The 27,708-nt window shown below is 40.9% G+C and overlaps 1 protein-coding gene across 3 annotated transcripts in view; it reads left to right on the forward strand.

Moving 5' to 3' along the window:
- Window positions 1–5,360: 5,360 nt before the first annotated feature.
- LOC145986642 (roundabout homolog 2-like) overlaps window positions 5,361–27,708 on the forward strand; it is a 499,251-nt gene continuing 476,903 nt past the window's right edge. For all 3 annotated transcript variants that reach the window (XM_083120903.1, XM_083120904.1, XM_083120905.1), the window contains exon 1: window positions 5,361–6,209. In XM_083120903.1, coding sequence (XP_082977029.1) covers window positions 6,143–6,209 — 67 coding nt within the window. In that variant the 5' untranslated portion in view covers window positions 5,361–6,142. The remainder of the gene's footprint in view (window positions 6,210–27,708) is intronic.

The raw sequence follows: 27,708 nt of genomic DNA on the forward strand, positions 1-27,708 counted from the left end.
AACAGAGAAGGAAATAAAGTAAAGGGTGCGTGGAAGAAAAGTGAGAGAATTAACCATAGAAATGGGAAAATGATAGAAGTAAAGGGGGAAGGAAAAAGTTAAAAGGTGAAATTGAGACAGAAAGAAGGAATAAGAAAAGCGAATAGCTGATAAAAAGTAGGATAGAGCAAAAGTGGAAGAAAGAGAAAAAATCAAAGGAACAGAAGATAGAAAGAGAAGAGCAAAGAAAAGTCAATAGGAAAAAACGACACAGAAAATTGAAAGAAGGATTACAAAAAGCGATAAGAAGATTGAAAGAGTAAAAAGTGAAACGAAAGAAAGGAGGAAAGAGAAAGCAAAAGTGAAAATAAATTGAAAGAATGGGAGAGAACAGGGAAAAGAAGCTAGAAAGAAAGGAGTAAAAAATGACAAAAATAGAAAATAAGAAATAGAAAGAACGGGCGAAAGGAAGAAGAAGAATACGAGAAGAGAATATTAGTAGTCACAATCCGAATCAGAGACCACGTGGAAACATTTTCTCGATACATGAAACCAAACGAAAATAGTTTTTCGACCCCACAGCTACACAACCAATTGAAGATCCTCGATGTTTAAAACCCGCTGAAATGGCCTCTGTCCAGTTCCTGCACCCGTGGTCGATTATCACCTGCAAGGGCGCGAGTGATGCCACGCCATTGATGATTATAGTCATCATCATCATCGAGAGACCGTTTATCATCAATTCTGAAATCGTGATGTACGGCGATTCGCAATTACCCTTGGACATAAATCTTTTTCGCTCGATCGGTTGCTAGGTAACTGGTTCGTCCCGTTGGACCTATCGGAAAGGCGCCTGCATGGGTGTGAAGTGTGTCTGTAAGCATACAGGTGAAAGATTGGTTGCTGGGTATTTTATGACGTTCAATACCAAAAACGACTAGGTGATAATTTTCTTTCTATCGTGGATTTACTCCACTTTTCTACACATTGGATACCACGATAGGCCTCCCCGATGGCGCAGTGGTAGCGTCATCGCCTTGTAATCGAGGGCTCGCGGGTGGAGGCACATGTTGGTTCAAATCCCACTTTAATCAGTAAGTCCAGCACTAATTAGCCTTCTGTGCATAAAGTGGACTTAAAACAACAATACAATCAATTCAATAACCGCGACGATAATTTTCGTCATACATTTTATGTACAGTCACCTGCAATAAAATCTAGATACTGAAATCCCCGCAATGCGTGGTGTTTGTTGCCTAATTCTACGACAACTTCAATAGCAACTTATCAACAGGAAGTGAAACTACCGCCACGAAGTTAGGCAACGTAACGTACGTAACTCCATGCAGGGAAGTGGGTATTTCAGGATTTAGGTAACCTCATTTTTATGCCGGTGTGTGTACACTTTATGCACAGATGGGCAAATCAGAGACCGGAAGTGTGTGCTTGACTGGTAATCGAACCCGTGACTCACAAGCCTCTAATCGAGACGATTAGAATGAACTAACGAAATTATGATGGACGACACTTTTATAATACGTCAACCAGGGCACGAATCCGAAACCTCTGAGGGATATGATAGCACGTGTAGATCTAGTTATTTTGCGTCGAATTTTTTCTACGGCTTTGCATTGTTTAAATAGGTGGAAATGGAAGGTATTGAGAGCCTCCCTGCATAGAAGCAGGGCTCCATGCATTCACGGTGTCGGCATTAGTGGAGGTGATGTGATCAGAATCACGTTTTGGCCCCAGGTACCCATTGATAGAAGGGGATGGAAATACATTTCACTTTTTTCTACATGTACAGTACTGGCCAAAAGAGTGTCAACTTTTGTTTTTTTTAATGTAACTGAGGTATTTATTGCAAGAATTACACAATATTTGCACCAAAACATCTTCAAATGGATTACATTCGACTTATAACCGAGTGGTTCGGCAAACTGTGAAATGGTCTAAAAAAGAACAAATTTATGTAAATAGAAAAAAAATACACACCATCGAACATAAAGAAATATTGCACTTCAGTTCACCGGGAAAGGTCAAAACTGGTGTTGATGAACACAAAACTAACAAACAGCATCTAGTACTTTGTGGCAAAGCCTTTGGCGTCAATAACTGCTTGGCAACGACGCGGCATGGAGTCGATAAGGTTGTGGATAAAAGAGACTGGTATCTTCTTCCATTCCTCCTCCAACTGAGCAAACTTCTCATCAACATTTCGTGCTCTCTTCCCTGCCAGACAACGCTCCAACTCCTTCCACATGTGCTCAATCGGATTGAGATCCGGGGATTGGCTGGGCCACTCGAGAACATTAACGCGACGGCGGCGGAACCAGTTGCTGATGTGCTTGGATGTGTGTTTTGGGTCGTTATCTTGTTGGAGGGTTAAGTTACGGCCAAGGGTTTGGAGAGCAAAAGGTCTCATTGTGTTCTCCAGTATGTCCTCGTACTGGAAACTGTTTATAATACCATTGATTCGGCATAGTAGGCCGACGCCATTGACAGTGATGCACCCCCACACCATCACAGATCCCCCTCCATGCTTAACTGTGGGAAGTTGAAACTTGGGATCAAATCTCTGGCCGACAGGACGTCTAATCCACACTATTCCGTCTGTTCCAAAGAGGCAATACTTAGATTCATCGCTCCAGACCACATCTTTCCAATCTCTCCTGGTCTACGCCAGATGAGCTTTACCCATGCAAGTCTGGCGTTCTTATTCTTCGCAGAAATCAGCGGTTTCTTAACAGGCCGACGTCCATTGAGACCGGCCGCTTGGAGACGACATCTGATGATCCTTTAAGATGGCGACGGGGTGGTTGGGAATGATAGCTCCCGAGCAATGTTGGCTGACGTCAGTCTGGGGTTACTTCTGCTGATGCGGAGGATGGTCCTGTCGACGTGTCTTGACGTGATCCTGGGTCGTCCTATATGGGATTCCTTCAACAACACCTCCCTGTTGCTTCCACCGCCTCAGAAATTCCGATACTGCACTTCTAGTGATTCCAAACTGTGTCGCCAGTTCCTGCAGTGTTCGCCCTTGTGCGCGTCCGTTAGCAATGCCTCTCTGCATGTCCGGAGACAGATTGGTGCATCCACGGCGAGTACCCATACTCTGAAAACATAGAAATGTGTAATGCTGAACACAAATTGGACAATGTCTGGTACACATTGTTACAATCAATAACCAGCCTGGATAGGTACAATAGTAATTTTTCGGCGGGTTTTGTAATTCCTTAATATTATGGTGAAAATGTTACACTTCCACCAAAATACATGCGTTGAGCATCAGAAACATCCTCAACAACATATCATGCGACGTTCATCCTCATCGGATAACATTGGCAAGAGGTATGCGAAAAAAACACGAAGTTGACACTCTTTTGGCCAGTACTGTAGCTTCTCTGAAACCTTTATCTGATTGCAAAGATGGGAACAGCCAGAGAAATTTAGTTACAGAAGTTTGAAAGTTGACTTGAAATATGATTTTTTTTCTGTGGTAATAATGACGCTATTGATGGTCAATATATTATTTCCGAAAACTAGGAGAGGGGGCGGGGCAAGGGCAATATACTTTCGTTTCGAGGGGCAACTGCTCCTCCACGCCCCATATTCACCACCACTCCTGGTAGCCTTGCATCAATGGTGATAAACTAAAACTACTCGGCGATCGTTCCACGTAGTACACTCTGGACAGCTTTGTGCAGACTAACGAGGCTCTGGCGACTGGCCCTTTAGCCAGTATAATTTTGTGTGTGTAGTCCTGTCTTTTGTCCTTGTGTGTGCTGAGTGCACCTTTACAGCCTCCGCTTTTAACCGAAGATTTTAGTTATGCAACGTTACAACTATGTTATTTGTTATGGCAAGGGGCTGGACACCGTAGAACGTGACTGGTGCAAAATTGCTGACGCAACCATAATTTTAAATTCAATTTCAATAAATATTCCATAGTACGAGGGGCATGATCCCCGTGGCCCCTGGGTACGTGCCTGTATACATCTCCAGTCAATGTATATTCATGGACAAAATAACACCAGAACTAACACGTAGGACTTTTTGTCGCAAGTCACGTGGTTCTGTTTAGATTAACTTCGTTCTTACAGGCCTCACAGTACAGTAGCTAACCACAGCATATAGAAGCAGCGTTCCTACTTTGACATATCGGTTCAATAGTACACCATCCAGAACAACTGATGTAGAAGAAGAGATTATGACGCTCAGTCGTCTGTGGAAAAGTAAGTGAATGATGAAAGCAGCCGAACACTAAGTCGTTGTTTAGGATGATTAGCCATCCGGAACAGGAACCATTACGTGGACATCCAGGCTCGTGCTGGAGGAAGAAGGGGAGATGTGTATCTGATGCAGCAAAAGAGCAAATTGGGGAAGCGGGCTGGTATGCTTTTTTTTTTTCAGCTTATGATCGCGGTTTGGTGTCGTTGCCTTCTGGGCTGTCTGTCAAGGTCTTCGGCGTACGCCCAGCGCCCGACCACGGCAAAAGTACCGGTTCAATGCAGGTAACATCTCCCCGTGCAATTCAACTTATCCCATTCGTCACACAAGAACGTGGAAGGGAGGCAGACCCCACAAATGTACGCAGAGCGGTAGGCAACAGCGTTGCCAACCACCCCATAAGAAAAAGTGCTGTTCAACATGTGAAATTACGCTAAATGCTTATAAATTGGCCTATGATCCATGTGAAATTACGGTAAATGCTTATAAATTGTGCTATGATCCATATAATAACAATAATGAATTATTACTATTATTGATAATTAGTAATTTTTCGTATGATTGTAATTTTAAGTTATGCATCTGCTATCCGATATGATTCCAACATTGAACTAAAGAAAGCTTGAGATGATTCGTCGACTACACAGCGGACCATTTGTCTTATTTTGTGCCCCACGACTTTCTGTAGATTCCTCGCGAGGTAAAACTGGGGAGAATAAAGAAAATATGAAGAGAAGAGAGAGTGGTTGGGAAAGCATGTCCCTGGACAGGAATTAATATCTGGATGTAATTTCTCAAAATATCGTTCTTTGAAGTGAATATTTGGCATGGAAGAGATTTCTTCCTCTTTCTTTGAATTATTTGTTGTTGTTGGTTTTAAGGGATTTATATCATTATATATTTAATTGCATAATAATTAGAATGTAAAGACCAATTTCTCCCTCCCAGAGAAGCAAGCTTGCAAATTATGCTAGATTTTTCCCATTATGCAAACATGTGCCAACGAAACTCAAATTGTGCTAGGTTTAGCATCATTAAGCTAGGGTTGGTATCGCTGGTCGGCAAGGATCGGAAGTGCTTCACGAATACTGCCGAGTCTAGCCGAGCGTGCGTTCGATACGTTGAGCGAGGACTCTCCAGTTGCGAGTTGGCCGTCGGCCGCAAAAGTGTTTCAGGTACTCTCGGGAAAGTTTACGTATCACGCACCCGGGAGTGTGTGTGTGGATTTGCACGAGGCGTTCGCCCTACCAGGGGAAGAAAAGAAGCTTCGACGGGACCATGTGAGGCATATGTGTATGGTGCCACCTTTCAACATCTTCCACACCGTCAGGAAGCTTTCGTTTGCTATGATCGCATCCAATAGCCGAAACACAAGCCATTGGAAATGCCCTTCCATATGTCAGGCAGAGGAGGATGTGTGGTCTGACGCAAGTATACATCAAGGGTACGCACAAACAATGTGTGGATACTTGTGAGAGTGTGTGTTACTGAACCAGCCCCGCGTCTAAAGTGAGTGAGTGATTGTCAGTGATCATGAAAGTGTTGATAAATACATTACAGTATTCGCCCGACAAGCTGTTGGTTTAGGATAGCAAGCTAACGATTTCGCTCCGGTCCTACTATATTCCACGTGCTTGCACAAACGGGATATTTGTGAATAACAAAATACATGAGCGTGTTTCGGAGGATATATCGACGCCACCGGAACACAATCTTATTGAGTGAATAGTGTTTTTTTAACGATATGTGCGTTGAATGTAAAGCGTGTGAAATCTGTCTGAAATCCTACGTCCTCCAAAGTGTCCGACTTGCATTCGGAGTTGAATCTTAGCGGTGTTGTTGCTGAATTTAGTACGCTATGCGCTAGTGTATCACCCCATCTTGCAGTGCCTTCATAGGGTCCTCTCCGTAGGAGGACGGACTAGCCGCTATAATGGCCAGCGTATCACGTCTTAGCCTTCAAATACTGGTACTGCTCTCTGCCCTGGTGCCTATATTTGGTAAGTTTTTATACTTTCATGCAAGTTCGTTAGTAGTTATAAGCATATTAAGCAAGTTCACTAATATGTAACATATCATTTATGTACTTTACGAGCTGAAACTAAGTCACCTCTGTGGCCGGGTGCGTTGACCCACGATCTCACCGTTCCAGGTTCGAGTCCTGGCCAGAGTCTCTGGTATGAGTCATTTTTTGCGAGTGCCCTTCCTCGTTTATCGTGATTAGTTAGAAGTGTCGGGAAAGCGACAAATGCAAAGTAAATCTTTTCACATGATGCATACGGAGACGCACGTTGGTACTCCGAACCTTACCCTCGATTTGTGCATTACATCCATCAGCAATTCAACAATGCCACTGGCATGTTTGGGACATGAGCTATGCCAGTGGAAATTTTTACAATAGATTTTGAGATGATGAATTCGAAAATAACATCAACTTTTGTTGAATGTCTGCCGTTGCCCTGTTTCCAAGCAAGCAACAGCAACGGACACTTCGCCCGGAAATAATTGTGTTAACGTTGGCACCTTATAAGAAAATGGGTCCCGGGTATGATAACTGTTGGAATCGCATAGTAGTTCGAGCCCGACCCTGTGGCCGAGTGGTTAGCACATCGCGCTGCGACGCCAAGGGTCCCGGGTTCGAATCCCGGTCGGGCTTGGTTGTTTGTGATTGTCCATTCATCAATTTCATCACTCATCCCCATCTTCGCAAATTAGCCAAGAGGCACAAAACGCGAAGTAAAATAAACTAAATCAATCAATCAATCAATCAAAAAGCATAGTAGTTCGGACCCCACTGTAAACTGTAGGTCTAACCCCAGTTAGCCTATTTGTGCATAAAGTGGACAACCTCCCCCTGAAATAAATCGTGTTAACATTGAAAACATTGCTCGAAATTGCATATAAGTGCATATAAAGTTAATTCAGAACATATTTTCAATGCATACTAAGTCACGAAATAACGTGTATTCAGTAGTTTCAGTGATCATTAAAGTGTTTCATACGAATTTCACCATATTTTTTTCATATAGTTTTTTTAATAACACGGCGGGAATCGTAAATATTTTCCTATGTCAGTTCAGTGTGTCGAACATCATTCTGAAGATGCGTTTTACGTCCACTTAATGCTAATCGACTGGATGTAAGTTTAAAAGTCGGATGCGAACCGCTATATGCCTCCACCGGCTATCGAATGTGGGATCCCTGGACATTAGAATCTGGTACAAATACGTATATTTTTTAAAAATACAGTAGGGACAAATGATATACATATAGCTAGCTATATCTCAAGTTACTTCACTTATATATATATATATATATATTCTACAGCGAATTTGAAGTAACTTTTTTTAAGTAGAAAAGTAAAAGTTGCTCAGGTTGAAAAGTAACACTTACTTCTACACCTATCTTATTTTGAATGAGATCGTTACTTAAACACTGGGAAGTTTGAAGTGAGTAGGTTAGGCAGTAAGGTTCAGCGCCTGTCAAAAAATCATAGATGTCGCTCATTACATATAAAACGAGAGTTGATTTGAGTTACTATCAAGTGATAAGTTATGGAATGACGTAAAATTACCGTAAAATTGATTTTTACAGTCTCATTTTGCGATACACGCTTGGTTGCGGAATACATTACAAACTTGTAACTGCGTAAATATAAATTTTGCGCGCCCGATGATCTTATATTTAAAAAAAATAACAATATGTAGGTGGGATTGAGACCAGTGTAGATATGGTCCAAACGTAGACCTCCATTGATGTAACTTCGAAACCAATGTCCAGGAAAGCGATTGAAAAGTATAATAATCAGTTTCGCATTTGACTCATTTTCCACGGTAGGGCGTCACTGCTTGTCAAACGCCACACACATCTTCGATGCACGATCTTACCTTCGAAAAGTTCCGGGTTTGTCTCCGTCCAAGGCTTGAGTTTTTTATTTCCTCGCGTTTGTTATTTCATCTAATGGTCATCATTCATCCTCGCCGTCAAGATTATCGAAAGAACTGGAAGATCGAAATAAAATAATCAAAGGCAACATCACGATAGGTCTCCTAGATTAACCCCTTCGCCTTGGCGGCCAAGCGCTTTTAGCGGAATCCCGGGATCTCTATACCGGAAGGCTACTGTTTCGAGTCCCGGCCTGGGCGTGAGTGTTTGGCGGAGAATAAACCTGTATCACTGATGTACGCAGGGAGTAGCTGATGGGGCTACAGCCCCTCCCGAAATTGAGATCACAAATTTAAAATGAAAATAAATCGGGTAACATCGAACTAGTAAACGCAAGCTCGCCTTAAAATGACACGCGATTACCATACTTGTCTTTGAACAAAGATTAAAATTGATAATTACAAAATATTATATAGTACATTCCGCCTTTACCTAGAACTACTTCACTTGTACAATTCCAGCCCCTTCCGAAAAATATCCTGCGTACTCAAAAGTGCCCTGAATCAATTCCAACTTCCTCCTCGTCGCCGCGATTGGCCTAAAGAGAGAGAGAAGCGACGTAAAAAAGAATAACATGCATAGCCTAATTCGAAATCGTCGTTACTACTTTCACTCGTCGTATTTTGCTGCAATTGTTCGGTAATTTCCAACCCATACAATATGCACGTTTCAATGCATACTCTCAAGTTTCTAGGTACTTTGTTAACAATGTAACATTCAGCGATATGCTTCGACGTCTTGCTAACAAAATGAGGAATACTTCTTTACGTTTATCGAAATCTTAACACCGTTGCCTACATTTGCTACTGCGAAAACGGCAGCAATCTATTATTTTTTAATGGTGAAAAACTGGTGCATATAGCTATGGGTGACTGACTCTTCATGAGTATGTCATTTCGCGTCCACGGCAAGCAGCGGTGCAATTATTGTAACTAGTTTTAACATATACTTTAAAAAGAAAAATAGCTAAAATATACCATTGCCCCATTATATAGCTACTATACAAATCACCTGTCATGTATAAGGCAAATTATCGACTTACCTGAATAAGAAAGATAGTAGCGTACGAATTCAAAGAGGTTTCCAGTAATATTTTAGGAAAGTTCGAACTTGTAGGAACAAAAAGTCGTAATTTTTATTACATCATCGACATTCTGCTTAATGTATTTGCCCCACACTCCATGATCGAATTTTATTTCTAATAAACATTTTAAAGCGCGATTTTCATTTTAGAAATATTTTTTAGCCATATGTTATAGCGTACATGGTGCTGCAAAAGTAGACTGACTCATGTTACATATATTATTCTCAACTGTGAACACTGTCTTTGTCGTAGCCAGCCATGGGCTTACGGGGTCCGAGCCACTTCAGATATTTTGCCACGTTGAAGTGCTCTCAGTGTAATTTATTTTTACAGAAACAAAATTATATATTTTTAAAATTCATTTTATACTCTCGAAAACAATCCCATCAAAAAGGGACTGTTTTTCAAATCTCTCATTCTTGAATACTACTCTCCCATCTGGACTATGGCTTCTAAAACTAATCTTTCCAGGCTTGATTGTAACTATGGCTTGTAAAACTAATCTTTCCAGGCTTGATTCTGTTCTAAGCTTTTTCCTCGCCATTGCTCGCCATAGAATACCTTCTCTCAGATACCTCCATAAAACGGTTATGTCTATTTTGAATATCCAGTCTCCACACACTCGTCACGAACTAGCAGACATAACATTTTTGCATAAAATCATTAATGGCAAAATTAAAACCGAATTCCTTGTCAACCAATTTAATCTACGAGTACCCGCACGGCCAACCCGTAACGTAAAGCTCTTTCACATTCCCTCTACAAGGCTCTCTCTCCAGAAGCGGTCTCTTTACTATAGGGTCCCCCACTTATATAATAACCTGCCTGTAAATATTGATATTTTCTTTTCAGAACACAGTTCCCGACAATCGCTAAGAATGTACGTGTAAAAAATATATATATATATTTTTTCGTCTGCCATCTCGTATTTTCTAGTTTTGTTGTTCATTTTTTCTTGTTGCTACAGTTTCAGCATAAAATAGTCTTTCAGCACCTTATCTGAAACTTTAAGTAAATAATTAAATAAATGTTATGCAAGGGAATGTATAGGCAACAGAAATCTCAGGCAAAAACTATATCGTATGCCAGACTTATTTTGTGCAATCGTGGAAACTGTTTATTGTTGACTGAAATTGGTTATTACACACACATTTTTCATTCATAAGAAGTCGTGAAATAGCAAGCTCGGTGGCTGAGTCGAGTGCACATTAATTGGTTGACTTTTTACCTCGTCCCGTCTTCTTTATGGATGTCCCTAAATTTTGTCTAATGGTCACTCAACGCAATGGTAAAAGTGGCAGAGAAGCGAATCTAAAGAAAAAATAGAACAAATACAAATCGTGAAATATCATAAATTTTGCATTTAACGTGATTTTAGTGCCTGCAGAGAATTTTACATGTACATATTCTGTAAACCGTGAAACGCAAAATTTCTGCTATTTGAGTTTAATGTGTTCAAAAAGTAATATTTTATTAATACAGCAGCTGCTATGTATAAGCACACTAGTTGTTATTTCAGTATTATTTTGAACGCACTTTTATGGAAGAAGGTGGGGCCCACCCCGAAAAGCAAATTCCCGGCCAATCCCGAATAGCGTTCCTTGCACCCTAGTGTACTGTTGTACTATACAGATGTCACTGACATGTTTAATAGACAAAAAATGTCAAGCTACTGTGCTGCACCATACATAATTTCATTTTCCGGTGGTTATCACATGGCGCTACGACGCCAGGGGTCCCGGGTTCGAATCCCGACTTGGGCATAGATGCTTGTGAGTGTCCATCAATTTCATCACATCATTACCCATCCCCATCTTCGCAAATTAGCCAAAAAGTAGCGCAAAAAGCGAAGTAAAATAAAACAAATCAACCAATCCTTTATTGCCTTTGTAAAAATACTTTCATAAATTTATTTAGAGATTATTTTGGCCAACTGTGCTAATCAATAACATAAGCCAGTAGATAAAATAACATCGATTAGGGGAAATATCTTAGGTAAACTGAAATCTGTATTTTAGCCTTACTGTGCATAAAGTGGACTTAAAACAGAAAAGCGACGCAAGATGAAAAATATGCAAATTTAGCATCCTCACTTTTAGCCCAGATATCGCTGACCTCCGTGGCGCAGTGGTTAGCACCTGTACGCCAGGGGTCACGGGTTCGAATCCCGGCCTGGGTATATATTTTCTTTCTGAGTGTCCCTTTGTTAATTTCATCATATCGGAACTCATCTTCATCGTCACGACTAGACAAAAGTGACAGAAAAACGGTGCTAAATAATAAAGACCAAACAACAATTAACCCTCACATCGCTGTAATGTATAAAGACGAGTTTCATAAATTGAAAGCGGTAACTTAGGAACTGATCAAATGTCCAAATAGACGTGAATGTGAAACTACAAACCACATATGGTATTTTCGTATGTATATGGGGGTGTATCACACTCTTTAAGTTCGCAATACTCGAAACGCATGGATTAGTCTTGAACCGTACCATAGTACATAATGTCGTAAGCAGAGCTCCAACAGCCTTAACTTTATCTTCTCATACAGTAAGGACACGGAAAACCGGATTCAGGAATACATTTTCTGTCATTCACCCCCAGAAGCGCCTATGAATGCAAAGGTATTTCGAAAACTATTCATTGTTTTAAGAAGGTGGTAAGTTGCGTTTAAATTTCCCTTTATGGTATAAAAATACCAGTCGGGTAGCAATGGCTTACCTTTGACTTTTAGTTTTTGAATTGACACGAATACCCTCGGTGACAAACCAAGAGGAAAAGATACGGAACAGAGGCGGCACGAAAAGAATGCCCATACCTGTCGAAGGTCTGACAGAGAACAATGACTCGTGTCTTGCGTGTAAGTGTGAGTTGTCGCCTATTCTATGCATATTACTTCAGATTTTTTTTTTGTCCCACATATCTTCATGAATTGTGGCTGTTGCTTGCACACCTGTTCTTTTTGCATCTTAATTTTTATGTGTTACGAGGCTGAAAATGAGCACACATGCTCGCTTTTGTGAGGATGGAAACAAGTTTGCATCTACGACGGGACAAATCGCAACAAGAACTCATTATTTGTAGCATTTTTATGAGAATAACTGAGAGTTGAAAGTCTTCACAATTATCGAACGAAACAATAGTATTTTTATGTATTGCAAGGTTATGAAATATTTCTTTGAAGAATTAAATTTTACAAGAACTGAACCCTTAAAAAATAATTTTCTTTAATGTTTTTAAAGTTAATTTAAGTAATGTAATACTTATAAAAGCCATTTAGGGGATGCGAGGGTAGAGCCCCACGCATTCTCGATCTCGCCATTTTGGAGGTGGTGTCATCAGGAAATCCTTTACCTCCCAGGTACCCATTGATTTGAGGCTGGGTGAACCCTGGAGCCGCTTTATGCGGGGAAAAGGCCGGAAAGATTCGGACGTTAGATCACCAACCCCGGGAGTCGAACGCAGGTCTCAAGTCCGACGACCTTTTGACTAAACCACTGTAGCTCTTAATATTTATAAAGTTACCTTAGATAACATTTTAAGTAAAATACAACTTAGAAACAATTCAATTTGATTTCTAAACAAAGAAGTCGTTGAAATTTGTACAATATGGAATTGTTTATTATTTAAAAGAGAAAATACACCTTCATTGTAATTTATAACACGAAAATATTGAGTAAACTGATGCTGATTTCAGCCATAATTCAGTGTTACTAGTACCAGGTCCAGAACCAATCCCATCATGGGTTGATAGTCAGGATAGCAGTAGTTCTTCATATGCTCCATCACTACCAAAACAGCAGAGAATAAAACCCTCAAGGGTATTTGGTCTCCGCATACAAATCTGGGGTCCGTCTGAAGCATTTAGCCGATGGTCGATCAATATACAGTCACATTTCTGTCTTGTCGCTATATAGGTGAGGTAAAAGTGTATTTTCTCAAATATTGGTTTTCATGTGTCATAGTTGCCCACACATGAACACACATGCAGCTGTTCTAACGTGAACAAAGAGTCGTCACGAGTTGGCAACCATAGCTTCTTCCATCGTTTTTATTTGTGTTCCGATGCTGGATTGACAATTGTTGGGTTGCTAAAATTTAGTGTATTCCAAGACCCATCTCTCCTATATGCCGTGGCGGAGTGGTTAGTACAATGCGCTACGACGTCAGGAGTCCAGAACTCTGCTTGGGGCATGGTTGTTCTTTGTGAGTGTCCGTCCCTTCAACAATTTCATCTCTAGCCAAAAGTGGTATAAAAAAGCAATGTAAAGTAACCTGTGAGTCAATCAAAACCATAGCTCCTATGCTTTTTATCCATATTAGCTACTTGTACAACTTTTGTGGTATATATGTATCGATATTGTCTCCACTAGAGTACTGCATGGACCACTTTATTCGAGTCTCCCCCGAGCGTATATAATGGAATATCATTTTAATGTGACAATAATCGTAGACACATACATGTAAATATATCTGCCTTGGTAGTTTCAGCCCATAATTATCGATATAATTGTCTTATATCACTGTGTATTTCGAAGATAGACCAACCAAACTACATTTTAACATGGGGATGATGACTTGTGTTTACTTAGTATCAATTTGACTACGTCTTTCACTTCACGATCCATATTTGATGTCCCACTACCACAGACAAATTACTGTTATAGTGTACTACTACTTCGAGTGTACACCGCTCGTTTTGGTTGTTCGAGCGGTATTCGCTCGAGCGAAGAAGCTCTCAATTCCGTACGCTACCTAGCGTCGTCCGTGCGAACTATTTGACGTTTGAGCGAAATCCTCTCCCTGCAGCACCAACCTTGGCAGTTTCAGCCCACAAACGTCTCATTTTCGTATGTCACTGTGAATTGGTAAGATGTACTAAACTACATATTGACATGGGGATGAAGGCCATCTTTATTTAGGTTGGTTGGTTGATTTGGTGTTTTAAGTCCATTTTATGCATAGAAAGGCTAATAGGGACTGGACCTACAGTCTAAAGTGGGGTCCGAACCACTATGTTCCTCCACCGGGTATCGAACCCGGGACCTCTTGACGCTACCACTGCGCCACCCGGGAGGCCCATGTTCACTTAGGTTTCACACACACACACACACACACACACACACACACACACACACACACACACACACACATATATATATTGATGAGGTATAATGAGTGAAGATAAAGAAGAGGTTCGTTTAATGCTATCTTTACACTCTTCATTAACCTGACGTTTCCGTCGACTGCCTATAGTTATCCCACGAATGCGCTGCATTTCCTAATGCCTTTGCACTGAGGTTATACGGGATGTAATAACCTGTAGTCCCGCAGGAGTATAAAACATGAAGTCCGGAAGGAGATCACTCTCAGTTGACTTATAAATCCATTCGATACACTCAGCGCGGGATAACGGAGGAGCGTCAGTCGGAGTCGAAGTACGAACTCGTGACAAGTTATGGACACGACCTGTAGATTCGTCTAGGACAGCACTCATCAAGAACAGCGGGCAGGTATGATAAGTATGGAGAGAGCATTTCACTCAGTTATACCTCATATTTCTCTTCCTTTGACCGGGACGGGCCCCATTTACAGTTATTATGAACCTTAAACCTCTCGTTTTGTCATTTGCTACATCCCATTGACACTCGATCCCCGATATTAAATTGAGTCACACTTCAATATATATATATATTCTAGGCTAGAGCAGGAGCGTATATTGTAGGCTAGCTAGGCTCTCTGCGAAGCCTGCAATCTAGAGAATAAAATACAGGAGAAAAATTGAACAGAAATTGTAGAAAATATTATTCATATCAGTGAGATGATGCTGATTCTGGGGTTGGTAACCTGATTTCGTATGAGTTGGTAACCTGATTTCCTATGAGTTGGCAACCTGATTTCCTATGAGTTGGCAACCTGACTTCTTCTGAGTTGGCAACCTGACTTCTTCTGAGTTGGCAACCTGACTTCTTCTGAGTTGGCAACCTTATTTCTTCTGAGTTGGCAACCTGATTTATATTCATAACCTAGGAACACGTGAGATAGCCCAGATATTGGAATCAGTATACGCCACTGATATATATACTTCTGAGCAAGAGTTTTTGGCGGCGGCACATTTAAAACAACACAAACATTTTTGTTTCATTTTTTTAAAAAAATCCCTGTTCCTCACAGCACGCAGAACTCTACGGTACAAATCTAGCCTTTTTTACGATTTTTTTTTTTCGCAAAAAGTGGCTAAACTGGGTACATTCCCTTCGCTTTGATGAATTCAACTTGTGCTGCAAAAACAACCAAGCTAAATGCTTGACGTTGTAGTGTACTGTTTACCCCTGCAGAACAGGAGAGAGGAAAAAAGTGCGTAAAGCCAAACAACAGAGCTTGTTAGATGCGTGCTTTACGTCGTTCCCTATTTCGCGCACAACTGGACACGCGCTAACCCCGGGGCGATCCAGCAGTCATTTCGCCCCGTCGGATGAGCGACCCGACGGAACGCAAAATTATGCTGCCAGGCCTAAAAGGGTGGGCTTAAAACGGTTTAACAAAGCGAAAATTGCCGTGTTTGATGCAACAAAAGCAGGACCGGAGTTAAACAGAAATACCTGACGGTTGTGCTAATGCATCCTGGGAAATATTTACATTGTTTGTACGAAATGTTCCAAAAATTCAGTAGGGAAATTTTGCAGAAACTTTTCCACACAGAAATTAATTGCTTTGATGATGTTCGTTACGCACCTTTTTCAACGGCTTTTGTAGTACGAGTCAGTTTAAAGTAAACTGAATTAGTAAAAGGGTTTTCTAGATGTTAGTGTTCTATCAGCATGGTACTACGTAATTCCTCCACCTCAAGTTAGGAAGAAGTACATATAAGCTGTACTAATAGCATTGCTATCAGTGGTGTTGGAACCCAAATCATGTCACTTAACACAATATGTTGACCCCCAGTAACACATTAATGTGTGTAATCTGCTATTAATGCACTTTGATGAGTCAAAATACACAGAAATGCATCAAATGGTACTGATGTCCCGTGTCATGCCCTAAGATCAAGACATGATGATTTCAAAGAAACCAAAATTACACGTATATCTGTGTCTATTGATGCATTATTTTCTTCTTATTTCTTTGTTCTCTGTGTGTTTTTTCTCTACTTGCCTCCCATGTTCTTCTGAATTTCCTCTATCTCTTGCTTCTTTTCTTTCGTCTCTTTTCTCTCCTATTTCCCTTGTTTTCTTTTTCACTTGTTATCTGTTGGCTCTTCTTTTTTCTTTATTTATTCTTCCTTTTTCTTCCATTCTTTCTTCTACGAACAATCCTTTCCATTTTCTGTTCTTTCTCAATTTTACGCAAATAAAGAAACCTCTTTTAAACTGTCACCAATAAGTATGTTTTCTGAAGTGGTTCAATGAACCATAGATTGCTTTGGTGCAGGCGGTGCAAGTCTGTAGTTCTTGTGAAATAACCCAAACACCCATGAAGTGTTTTGAATGCTTTGGTGCAAGTGGTGCAAGTCAGTAGTTCTTCTGAAATGAGACAAACGCCGCAAACACCCATGGATAGCTTCGGTGCAAGTCGGTAGTTTTTCTGAAATGAGCCAGCCACTCGTGAATTGCTTTGGTGAAAGTCGGTAGTTCTGAAATGAGCCGTGATGCATGTCTATAGTTCTGAAGAAAACAAATAATATTTAAAAATGTAAGAGAAAATTCTGAATTTTGTACAAAAAAACCCAAAGAAATTTGGAAATACCATTAGTCATAACAAATGTCCGATTTGTTGCCTGATGCAACAATTGCAACTATGAAAAACTATCAAGTTGCATGGCAACATAAACACATTCTGTTCGTTTGTGTCACCATACACACTTTAATCTTTACACTAGTAACCTATCGGTTTACGGATACATGTATGCAAAGCTACGAGTACACGCTCCAATATCACTGTTTTTTTTAATCCTGCACGTTTGTGCAAGCCGAAAAATTGAATTCTGACGCATGAGCCTAACAGTGAAGTAGCATTGTTACCGAACGCGAGCGGGAGTTAATTTTATTTCTTTTTAATCTAACGCTCGGCTTTATGAACTTCGGCGGTAAACAGCATATTCTGATGAAATTCCTCTCGCATTCCCAGCGTTCCAGACAGCGCGAATTTGATACCCAGCTGCGGGAAGAGAGGACAGCCGGGAATTGGGATGGAATATTGCATCTGGGGGGAAAGAGGGGGGAGGGGGTAGCGTTGATTTGCTTTACATTACCTTCATCCGATGGATGTCGCTCACCAGGAATTTAATGTATGTCAATATGATCTGCGTAGCCCTTTTATGTAAATGCCCTCCATTTCAGTGTCATCTGCTTTATGGACATCAAACTAGAAATTGACAATAAAAACAGGATTAGTACTATCAATTGGTTCCAGGGAAGCAAAGCCGAAACAGAATATTGGTATGTAATTTAATTTCGAGATTCGAGAGATCGTTGCTGGTCACCATGCCTCGCAACAGCGGCCAGGAGTTCATATTTTGATTGGCTAGTGTCACTGCCCTGTAATCTTTCTGCCGGCAGAAGTCATGTCTCAATGTAGTTCATACTCAACGATAGACTTGGATCTTTGTCTTACTTGGTGTGACTCGCACAACATTTCTGAACAACCATGGTCTAACTTTGTATTATTCTGAAACTGACAATACGCATTTGTATTGATTTAACTTAAAATGATTTGAAGTTGATCGTAGCGATTTTTGGGGGATCAACTCCTCTTTATTCAGTCGGAAAGAAATCCATATTTTCTGTAGTAGCGTAGTACTCTTGTAGTTTCTTTTCTCGGAAATTTAGGTGAAGTAAGTTATCGTATTATTGTCCTCCCCCCATTTGTTAGGAACGAACACGTAATGCTTGCTGCATGTTTGTATTTCTTATGAAATTAGCCAGAAACTTGCGGATTATTTCGGTGCAAGCCCGTAATTTCTGAAATAAGCCAAACTTCCATGGACTGCTTTCTTGCAAGTCGGTAGTTCGTTCTAAAGTAAGCCAAATACTCATGGAGTGATTTGGTGTAAGTCCGTATCTGAAAGAAGCCAAACACCATGTACTGCTTCGGTGCAAGTCAGTAGTTCTGAAATAAGCCAAACAGTAGTTCCTTTCCAAAGTAGTGCAAGTCTGTAGCTCTGATAGAAGACCAACAATCATGAAGTGCTTTTGCGCCAGGCTGTAGTTGTGGTGCATATTCGTAGTAAAGTCTGGGGTCATTGCTTTCGGAGACGGGAGAACTTCTAGCGAAACTTGCAGAAACAAGTTGAATACAAGTGTATGGGAATTTTGAAATAACTGTGGATTTTTGTGCTTTGCTATATCCTTGAGATCCTAAATGATAGAGTAGCAGCTTTCTCAAGACTTCATATACATTCTGCTGCATTCACCGTACAAAGTTAGATGAAAGAAATGAGGATAGTTTATTGAAAAGATCACACTCGCAGCCGTAGAGCACGTAGCATCAACCACTAGAGTGTCAAGTATAATTTCACGCTGTAATCGATATTCAGGTGCGTTTATGTGCCGTGCCATTATGTGTTAGCCTCTTCTGTTCGGTGCTCAATCTAGTAAAAGGCAAATTGCAAGCCATGTGGTCAGACTCCCACACGCACGCCAGGTTTCCTAGGGCGAGTGAAAGGCTGGTAGTACTGGCTCTATTTCGCTGGCATGTCAGCGCCACAGTGTTAGTTTCTGGCGACGATAAATAACCCCCGCAAGTAATGGCAGCACATTTCGCGTTTGGTCCATTACCATATATTTTCCCACGAGACTCTCCATTCGGTAATCAAGACGACGCAGCTCACAAGACTGCTCGGAATTGAGTTGTGAGTAACATGGTTGGAACACCCACTTGCTGGTCACCAGAGAACCAACTCCGTTCTGTCTCTCTATTGGTGATTTCCATGCGTTTTGCCCAGCAGCTGTTGATGAAGCTATTCCCCTTTGTTAGGGGACCTTTACATTAGGTGGAACTGTTCTGGGCGCTCGCTTCAACTTCTCACATGTAAACCGGTTTCTCGACCGGTTTTAATTGTTGTGGATGTGGTGCAGCTACAGTGCCGAGACCGAGGTTAGTCTCGAATCTCGTTTGAAAACTTGTAACCGAGACGAGAGTTCACAACAGATACAAATTCAGGGGAAAGGTTGGCAGGAATTTCGGTTCGTCCCATTGATGATACAAATTCAGGGGAAAGGTTGGCAGGAAATTAGGTTCGCCCCATTGATGATACAAATTCAGGGGAATGGTTGGCAGGAATTGCGGTTCGTCCCATTGATGATTATATCATGCTGATTCATTTAAAACAATTATGTGCAGCTGTTTTTCAACATCCAAAGTTAATAAATATCACATACTCTCAATACGCATGCTTATATTCTAACCCAAACGTAAGTTTTCCATTATAATAGTTCGCTGCACTTTTTTACTCTCTCTCTCTGCACTCGCGCGTCTAATTGGTTACATGGTGCAAAACAGACTCGTTTACTAAGTTGATTTGGTGTCAAGTAGTGTATATGGTGTTTGCATTACGTTCTCGAGCGGTGCAATGTGTATGGTCACGTGGTGCGTGCTAACTAATCAAATGCACGTTTAAAGCAGCAAACAGGCATTTGTTGAGTTCAACACCGCTATTCGTCTACTTGGTGGAACATTTCCTTGCACTGGGATACATCTGCACTACAACTAGTGTCAAAAGGTACAGCGAACTAGACGGGGCTAATACACAATGAATACAGTTACATTTATTTCCAGATTATGAGCCAAAAGTTTGAAAACTGTTAATGCTATCTGAAATTTGAGTGCAGATTCTGAAAGCGTGTGTCAGTTTAAGTGTTTTATCTGCATTATGTGTAGATATATTTTTATATAGAGTTTTGCAACGGCACCTTCTATGTTTGGCCAGCATGATGAGGACAATCGGAAAGGTACTTGAAAAGATATAATGAACGCCTGTCCAGAAAGTAGCGGCTATGGGAGTCGATACCGTGAATAGTAATTTATTTCTGACTGCATACTTTTAGGCTGAATATCGTGTACTTCCTTTTGAATATTTTAATGTGGATAGAAAACTGGCCATGTTGCTAAATAACTATTTTTTGGAGGAACAGGGAAGAGTTTCATGTTCACGCAACGTATCGCTAGGTGCCTGGGCTTAAATGTATTTACGCGTGTGTATATAAAGTAGATACTTCCTTTGGTAAGCAGTAGGTCCCAAAGGGAGGGAAATTTCCCTTTTGGTAACCGATAAAATCCCTCCTTCACATGGGAAATGACCATTTTGGAAACCAATTCTGGTCTGTCTCGTCTCCCGTAAAATGTGGACACTCCTACAGACATCCACGGTCCAGACGAGGGGGAGCAGAAGAATATATATATATGGGAAGAAGAGTAGGTGCGGTCGTTCCTCCTGGCTTCGGCAGTCGATAACCAAAAACTCGATTGTATCGTTTCGTGCATCGACTCTGACCACCCTTGATGGGAGATTCGGGTCGGCGGGAAATTGTGCTAGGGACAGAGGGACCGCGCTGATGGCAATCAAAGACTCCTCCTTCCGACACCTCCCAGTCTGGGGTCATTGCTTTCGGAGACGGGAGAACTTCTAGCGAAACAATATCGTCCTAGGGTCACTTGTCGGTGTGAGTCACTGAGCGATGGTGCCTCTGTTGTAAGACAATTATGTCTCCTTTGTAGAACGTGTTTGCTTAATAGTTTCGCCAATAGATGGCCCGCCTGATTCTGTAAGCAAAATTGTGTTGGTTATTTGTCCGTAACCTGCTCTTTTGTTGGAAACTGTTTTTCCTTAGGGGTAACCTATTTGTTCCTGATAGTTGTGGCAGGAAAGTCGTAAAGAAAGCGAATAAAATGTGCTTCAGTTTTTCTAGATTGTCATTTCGTCAGGGACGATAGACTGTAAGAGCCTTAAAATTGACGTTGCAAGGAATCCATTTTCGCAGAACTAATTTCTTTCGCGGGTGCTTATCTCAGTTAACAAATTACAGTTACAACGTTGTCAACAACAGCTAATCTATCCACCCTTCCAGTACGTACTAGCTCTGCCCAGCAACCTGAAACCTGTACTAGGTCACGTGATATATTTCATTAATTTAATTTGCCGACCTCCGTTGCGGGGTGGATAGCACAGCGCGCAACCACGCCAAGAATAATCCCCGGTTCAAATCCAGGTGTGTGTGTTTTATGTGAGTAGCCCTTCATCAATTTCATCGTATCATCCTCATCTTCGCGATTAGCCGGAAGTAGCGGAAATGCGAAGTAAAAATAAACTAAATAATTCAACTTTGGAAACACTCGACGCTAACCACTAGGCTACAAAGGCGACTGTGATATCGTTACGTCAGGCTGTTCAGCTTATATCTCCAATTCTCGAGAACCACAAGGGGTACAAATATAAAATGTAGCCGATGAACATTTTCTTAATTTGTCACCTATATACACCCGACATGGGAGGAATTTTCCAGGGCTTTACAAATGTGCACCCACCTTTAGTTATTACTATATCTTCACACTGGTTTCTATCATAGTTTCTGCTGTGTATTGAATGTATATTAAAAAGTATTGCATTATTTTCATAATAATCTCTAATGTAAGTTATGTGGCCCAAAGCTCTCTGCGGGCCTCCATGACCGGGTGGTTGGCACAACGCTCTAGGACGCCAGGGTCCCGGGTTGGAATCCCGGTCTGGACATGGGTGTTCTGTGTGAGTGAGTGTCCCTTTATTGATTTTGTCATATCATCACTAATTCTCATCTTTGCGATTAGCCAAAATGGGCAGAAAGGCGAAGTACAATAAATCAAATTAATAAACAATAACAATAGCTCTCAGATTGCTGGTCTGCCAAGGGCACTTATAAGACTTTCCAGACATTTTATTCCCAAGTATTTCGGGAGATATACTGACGTCACGAAGTTGAATCATCTCCTGGAGACGAGACATGTATAATACCACTACTGCCAATAATGATGATAATATATTGAAATTAAATCTTGGAAATTTTGTTCCATTGCATTCCTTGACACACATTGCAAAGGACGGGCGTTACGTCCAACTACGTATGTTGTGCTGTACCATTTAAGTTAGCGACGCTTGGCTCCATTCGTGATACACGGGAAGGTCGCACTACGTCCCAACTAATCGTTCATATGTGGAGGAGGGGAAACGGCATTGTACGAGAAAGGGACTCTGAAGCTTATATAGATCACGTGATATTGCATGTCGTATACTCCCTTTCGCATCTAGCGCTGCCCCACTTTTACAACCGGACATTGGCTGCTAGATCTCCCACCAACGCAGTGGGATATATACGGTGCAATATAGTGCTATCCTGCGATACCATTATCCGACTGTTTGCACCCTCAATATGTTCGCAAACTCAAGGAGGGTTATCCTTATTGCACGCAACCTGCAGTACATGAAAGTTTGCAGTATTATTGCGATAAATGCCCATTGTAGAAAAAAGTGCTTGGCTTGCCAGTTACATTTAATAAAATGATATCATACTGACAAGAGCCTACAGCACACCAGCAACACAAAGGTGCACGTTGTACAGTCACTGACACTACTGGGTTGTAATGAAAACATTGACTTTCAATGAAATTGTTACAACCTAGCAGTGTCCGTGACTGTACGAAACTGTACCTCAACCCCTAATCGAAAGTGGACCTATAGTTTGAACTAAGATCCGATCCACTGTGCAGTGTACTTCTAGAGACGAATTACGTTCGGAACATCTCCAGCGGGCTGAGCGAATCTGTCTAGCGAGCCTAGTGGGCGTGTAGAGCCTGAGCAAGGGGCTTAACGATAGGCTCTGGGTTGAGATGACGTCAGCAGCTCGCTTAGTTGATTGGCTGCTTCGAGAGTTGTGACTCGTTCCGAAGCTTCAAATGCATAACAGCCCTCTAACCTTGGTTACGAGACGACAAAATTACTACGCGGCATGATTACCCTTTGCCTTGTCGCGATTAGACCAAAGTGTGGAAGAGCGATGCTAAATAACAAATATCAAAAATTTAAAAAGACGAATTCGATTCCTTTTGTGAGCCGTACTTTAGTTGTTTGGTTGCACACTTTAAACCACAGATTCAGTACGTTTTTACCATTACCTAATCGTACGGCCATAAGTAAATAATATACTATGTATATATCGTGCATATTATATTAATACGTACAGCTGATTTACAGTTTGGAAAATCTCTGGTGGTGTGCGTGTATATATAAATAAATAATTCACGAAAGGTGAGGTCGTTTGGTGTATTTTAATGCCGTGCCAGAAGCTATATTGATCGAAGCGCTACGAAGGTCAGACTAAAAGATTGATTTTACCATCTCTCGTGTATCAAAAGTTCCTAACACGTGACACATTCTGATTTTACCATCTCTCGTGTATCAAAAGTTCCTAACACGTGACACATTCTCACGAACCATGGTATAAGAAGACAAAACATTGGCAATGGAAAAGTGGGTGGGGAAATTAGTGTCTGGAGCAGCCTAGCATTTCATTCAATAATAGTGGTGAACGAGTTAATGGTAAGGTACGGTTTCCGCCCTTTCTCTGTTATCGACACATTGGCCATTACTGCCCTTACTATAGCAACAGGTGGGTTGGCACTGTTTCCTTCGTCTAGTGTCAATGCGGAAATAAATTACGGTGCGAATACAACCATTAGTTCTCTGTTTTATGCTTGTCTCCATGGTTATGATTGATTCCATCTTTCAGAAGCTTCTAATATTTTCGTCAGTAAGTATTGGTTATGTTTCCTTCCGCGTTCGAGAAACTGAGAATATTTTTTTTTCTGCAAATTCTGGTCATGTCCCCTTCTCCTTTGAGAAACTAAGAATATGTTCGTCAGGAAATTCTGGTCATGTTCCCTTCTCCTTCGAGAAACTGAGAGTATGTTCGTCAGGAAATTCTGCTCATGTTCCCTTCTCCTTCGAGAAATTGAGAATATGTTCGTCAGGAAATTCTGGTCATGTGAGAAACGGAGAATATGTTCGTCAGCAAATTCTGGTCATGTTCCCTTCTCCTTCGAGAAACAGAATTTGTTCGTCGGCAAATTCTGATCATGTTCCTTTCCGCCTTCGAGGAACTGAGGATATGTTCGTCAGCAAATTCTGGTCATGTTCCCTTCCGCCTTCGAGCAACTGATAATATTTTCGTCAGTAAATATTGGTTATGTTTCCGCTTGTGTTTTCTAGAAACTGAGAATATGTTCTTCTGCAAATTCTGGTCATGTCTCCTTCTCCTTCGAGAAATTAAGAATATGTTCTTCAGCAAATTGTGGTCATGTTCCCTTCTCCTTCGAGAAACTGTGAATATGTTCTTCAGTAAATTCTGGTCATGTTCCCTTCCGCCTTCGAGAAACTGAGAATATGTTCGTCAGCAAATTCTGGTCATGTTCCCTTCTCCTTCGAGAAACAAAATTTGTTCGTCGGCAAATTTTGATCATGTTCCCTTCCGCCTTCGAGGAACTGAGAATATGTTAGTCAGCAAATTCTGGTCATGTTCCGTCCCGCCTACGAAAAACTGAGAATATGTTCGTCAGGAAATACTGGTCATGTTCCCTTCCGCCTTCGAGAAACTGAGAATATGTTTGTCAGCAAATTCTGGTCATGTTCCCTTCCGTTCTCTCTACTATATCGTTCTTCAACTGTTCCCATTATCTAATATTTTCCTATTTTCCAGCTCTATCCTGTATTATATTTCCCATATTACATTATTTCCTCCTTTGCTTTATCGTATATTTGTCTAATCTCCACACATTTTCCTTATCTCTTCTATGACGTTTATCATGAGGGCACTAATCAGTATTCAGTCTGAAAGAAGTGCTTTTATATAACAAATTTGCCAAATCGATATGACTACTGGAGAACGATAGTACTACGATAGGCACATATTGCAAAACATGTTTGTAAAGATCTTTACTGATTTTTATCTTTTTTACGACCGATAGCGTCACCTTTACTGACTCAAATCCTTTTGTTTTTAAACTGTTCCTATTAGAGTAACATTCACCATGTTACCATCCATCTTGTAGCTAAATGTTTCACAAGATGGTGCTGCAAATTCAGTTCCGAGAACACTATTTATGGACAAAGTTCGTAGTAATCTATGCATAGAGATTATGTCATGTAAAAAGCCAGGAGTAATCCTTGCAAAACATCTCTACAATTTGTAGGCTATTATTCATATGAATGTAGAACATGAGTATTTATTACAATTCTCGAAGCCAAGGTTGTTCGTGCTACAGCAGCATTCGTGCCTTGTTCATGTTTGCTCAAATGTTCAATACTGTTATCTGTAAGAAGCTTGTTATTGTGCAATAAGAAAGATTTACTTTATGCAGATATAATCTCGAGGTTGAAGACTGATTCGTTGTAGTCTGGAGTTGGTATAAATTTGCATTTGCTTCCTTACTGGCTATTTTTATCATTACATTGTTTACTTCAGGAACAATGCAGATTAGTAGGTAAAAATATATTAAATACGTGAACATTAAAAAGTAAATCCGTATTCGAAATAAGGTTGTGTAGTACTTTAAATATGTTAGAGGCTTAGCAGTCCAGTCTCATTCTTTCTCGTCTCTGTCTCGTTTTCATCCTCAAAATATATGATCAACATATAGCCAGGTGTAACTTCTCGCCTCCAAACTTTCACAGCGTATATTGAAAGGAGCAGGATTTTATTTTTCGAGTTTGACGCCTCGTTTCGACGCTACGAACCCTTAAGACAAGTAATTTAAATTTGAATGTGTGTTTAACCACGCACTGCATAGGTTCACAATTGCCACTCATAAAGTAACTTAGCAATTGAAGTAAATAAAATATTGGAATATTTTGGATAGATATCCTTTTGTTATGTTTTCTCAAGTCTAATATTAATACAAATGTGGTTTTGGTAATTCCAATGTCTCGAGAGAGACCTACAGTCTCCGAAAGTCAGCCTCGGTATTGTCTCGATCCTCAAATTGTGTTCTCCATTCTCTCTTATTCTGTCTGTCTCTCTCTGTCTGTCTTCTCTCTCTCTATCTGTCTGTCTCTCTCTATTGTCTGTCTGTCTGTCTGTCTCTCTCTCTCTCTCTCTCTCTCTTTCTTTCTTTCTGTCTTTTTCTCTCTTTCTGTCTGTCTCTCTCTCTCTCTATCTTTCTGTCTGTCTGTCTCTGTCTCTCTCGCTCTTTCTGTCTGTTTCTCTCTTTCTGTCTGTTTCTCTTTCTGTCTGTTTCTCTCTTTCTGTCTGTCTCTCTCTCTTTCTTTTTCTTTCTTTCTGTTTCTCTCTTTCTGCCTGTCTCTCTCTCTCTATCTGTCTGTCTCTCTTTCTTTTTTTCTGTCTGTTTCTCTCTTTCTGTCTGTCTGTCTCTATCTTTCTGTCTGTCTCTCTCTCTTTCTTTGTCTGTTTCTCTCTTTCTGTCTGTCTCTCTCTATCAGTCTGTCTCTCTCTTTCTTTCTTTTTGCCTGTCTCTCTCTCTCTCTCTCTCTCTCTCTCTCTCTCTCTCTCTCTCTCTCTCTGTCTGTCTCTCTCCCTCTTTTCTGTCTCTCTCCCTCTTTTCTGTCTCTCTCTCTCTCTGTCTGTCTGTCTGTCTCTCTTTCTCTTTTTTCTGTCTCTCTCTGTCTGTCTGTCTGTCTGTATCTCTGTCTCTCTCTCTTTGTCTATCTCTTGCTTTCTGTCTCTCTGTTTCTCTCTCTTTCTGGTCTCTATTTCTGTCTGTCTGTCTCTTTCTCCCTCTCCAGAGATGAAAGAATGAGAAAAATGAAAAAGAAAATAGGGAAAGAGAAAGTAAAATAGAGAGAAAGAAAGAGAAAAGTGTGTATGGGGGGGGGGAGATCCTCTCTCTCTCTGGTCCAGGCAACGACATCCACACCAACAGACCTACAAATATTTCTTCAGCGATGGTTCCATCAAAAGTTCAAGTATAATAAATCTACAAGCACCTTTTTCAGTTTGTGCGCACAACCCATTTCTGCTCCAGACCGTACAAGAACACGGCGTATGGCTGACCAGAAAATTCATAGGGCAATATTTATTGTTTCTGAACCCCTCCCTTCCGACTTAGATCAGCGTTGTTTAATCCGTCAGTGGCCTTTGTACGCACCCGAACAAGGAGCATCTGCTTTCCTACGGTAGACCAAATAAAAACATTGTAACTTATGGCATGAACTTTTCCTTTTTTAAGTTTTCGTCATTGTGACGACTGAGACGTTACATCGTTGGGATTCTCTGCCTCGGCTTCTTCCTTCCTTCTTCCATCCCTTCTCGTGCTATTCCTCCACTTCAGACATGAATAATTCAATATCTCTCAATCGAATTCCTTATTGCGGGGCCTCCTCCCCCCTGTCCCTGCCACAAAGGACGTCAGACCTAACTTAATATGCCACACAGCTTGAAGAGTTGGGGTTCACAAAGAATCAACCACGGCCGCAAGAAAAATACAAGG

The sequence above is a fragment of the Lepisma saccharinum genome, chromosome 4 (assembly GCF_977018435.1).
Source record: "Lepisma saccharinum chromosome 4, izLepSacc3.1, whole genome shotgun sequence".
Classification (NCBI taxonomy): Eukaryota; Metazoa; Arthropoda; class Insecta; order Zygentoma; family Lepismatidae; genus Lepisma; species Lepisma saccharinum.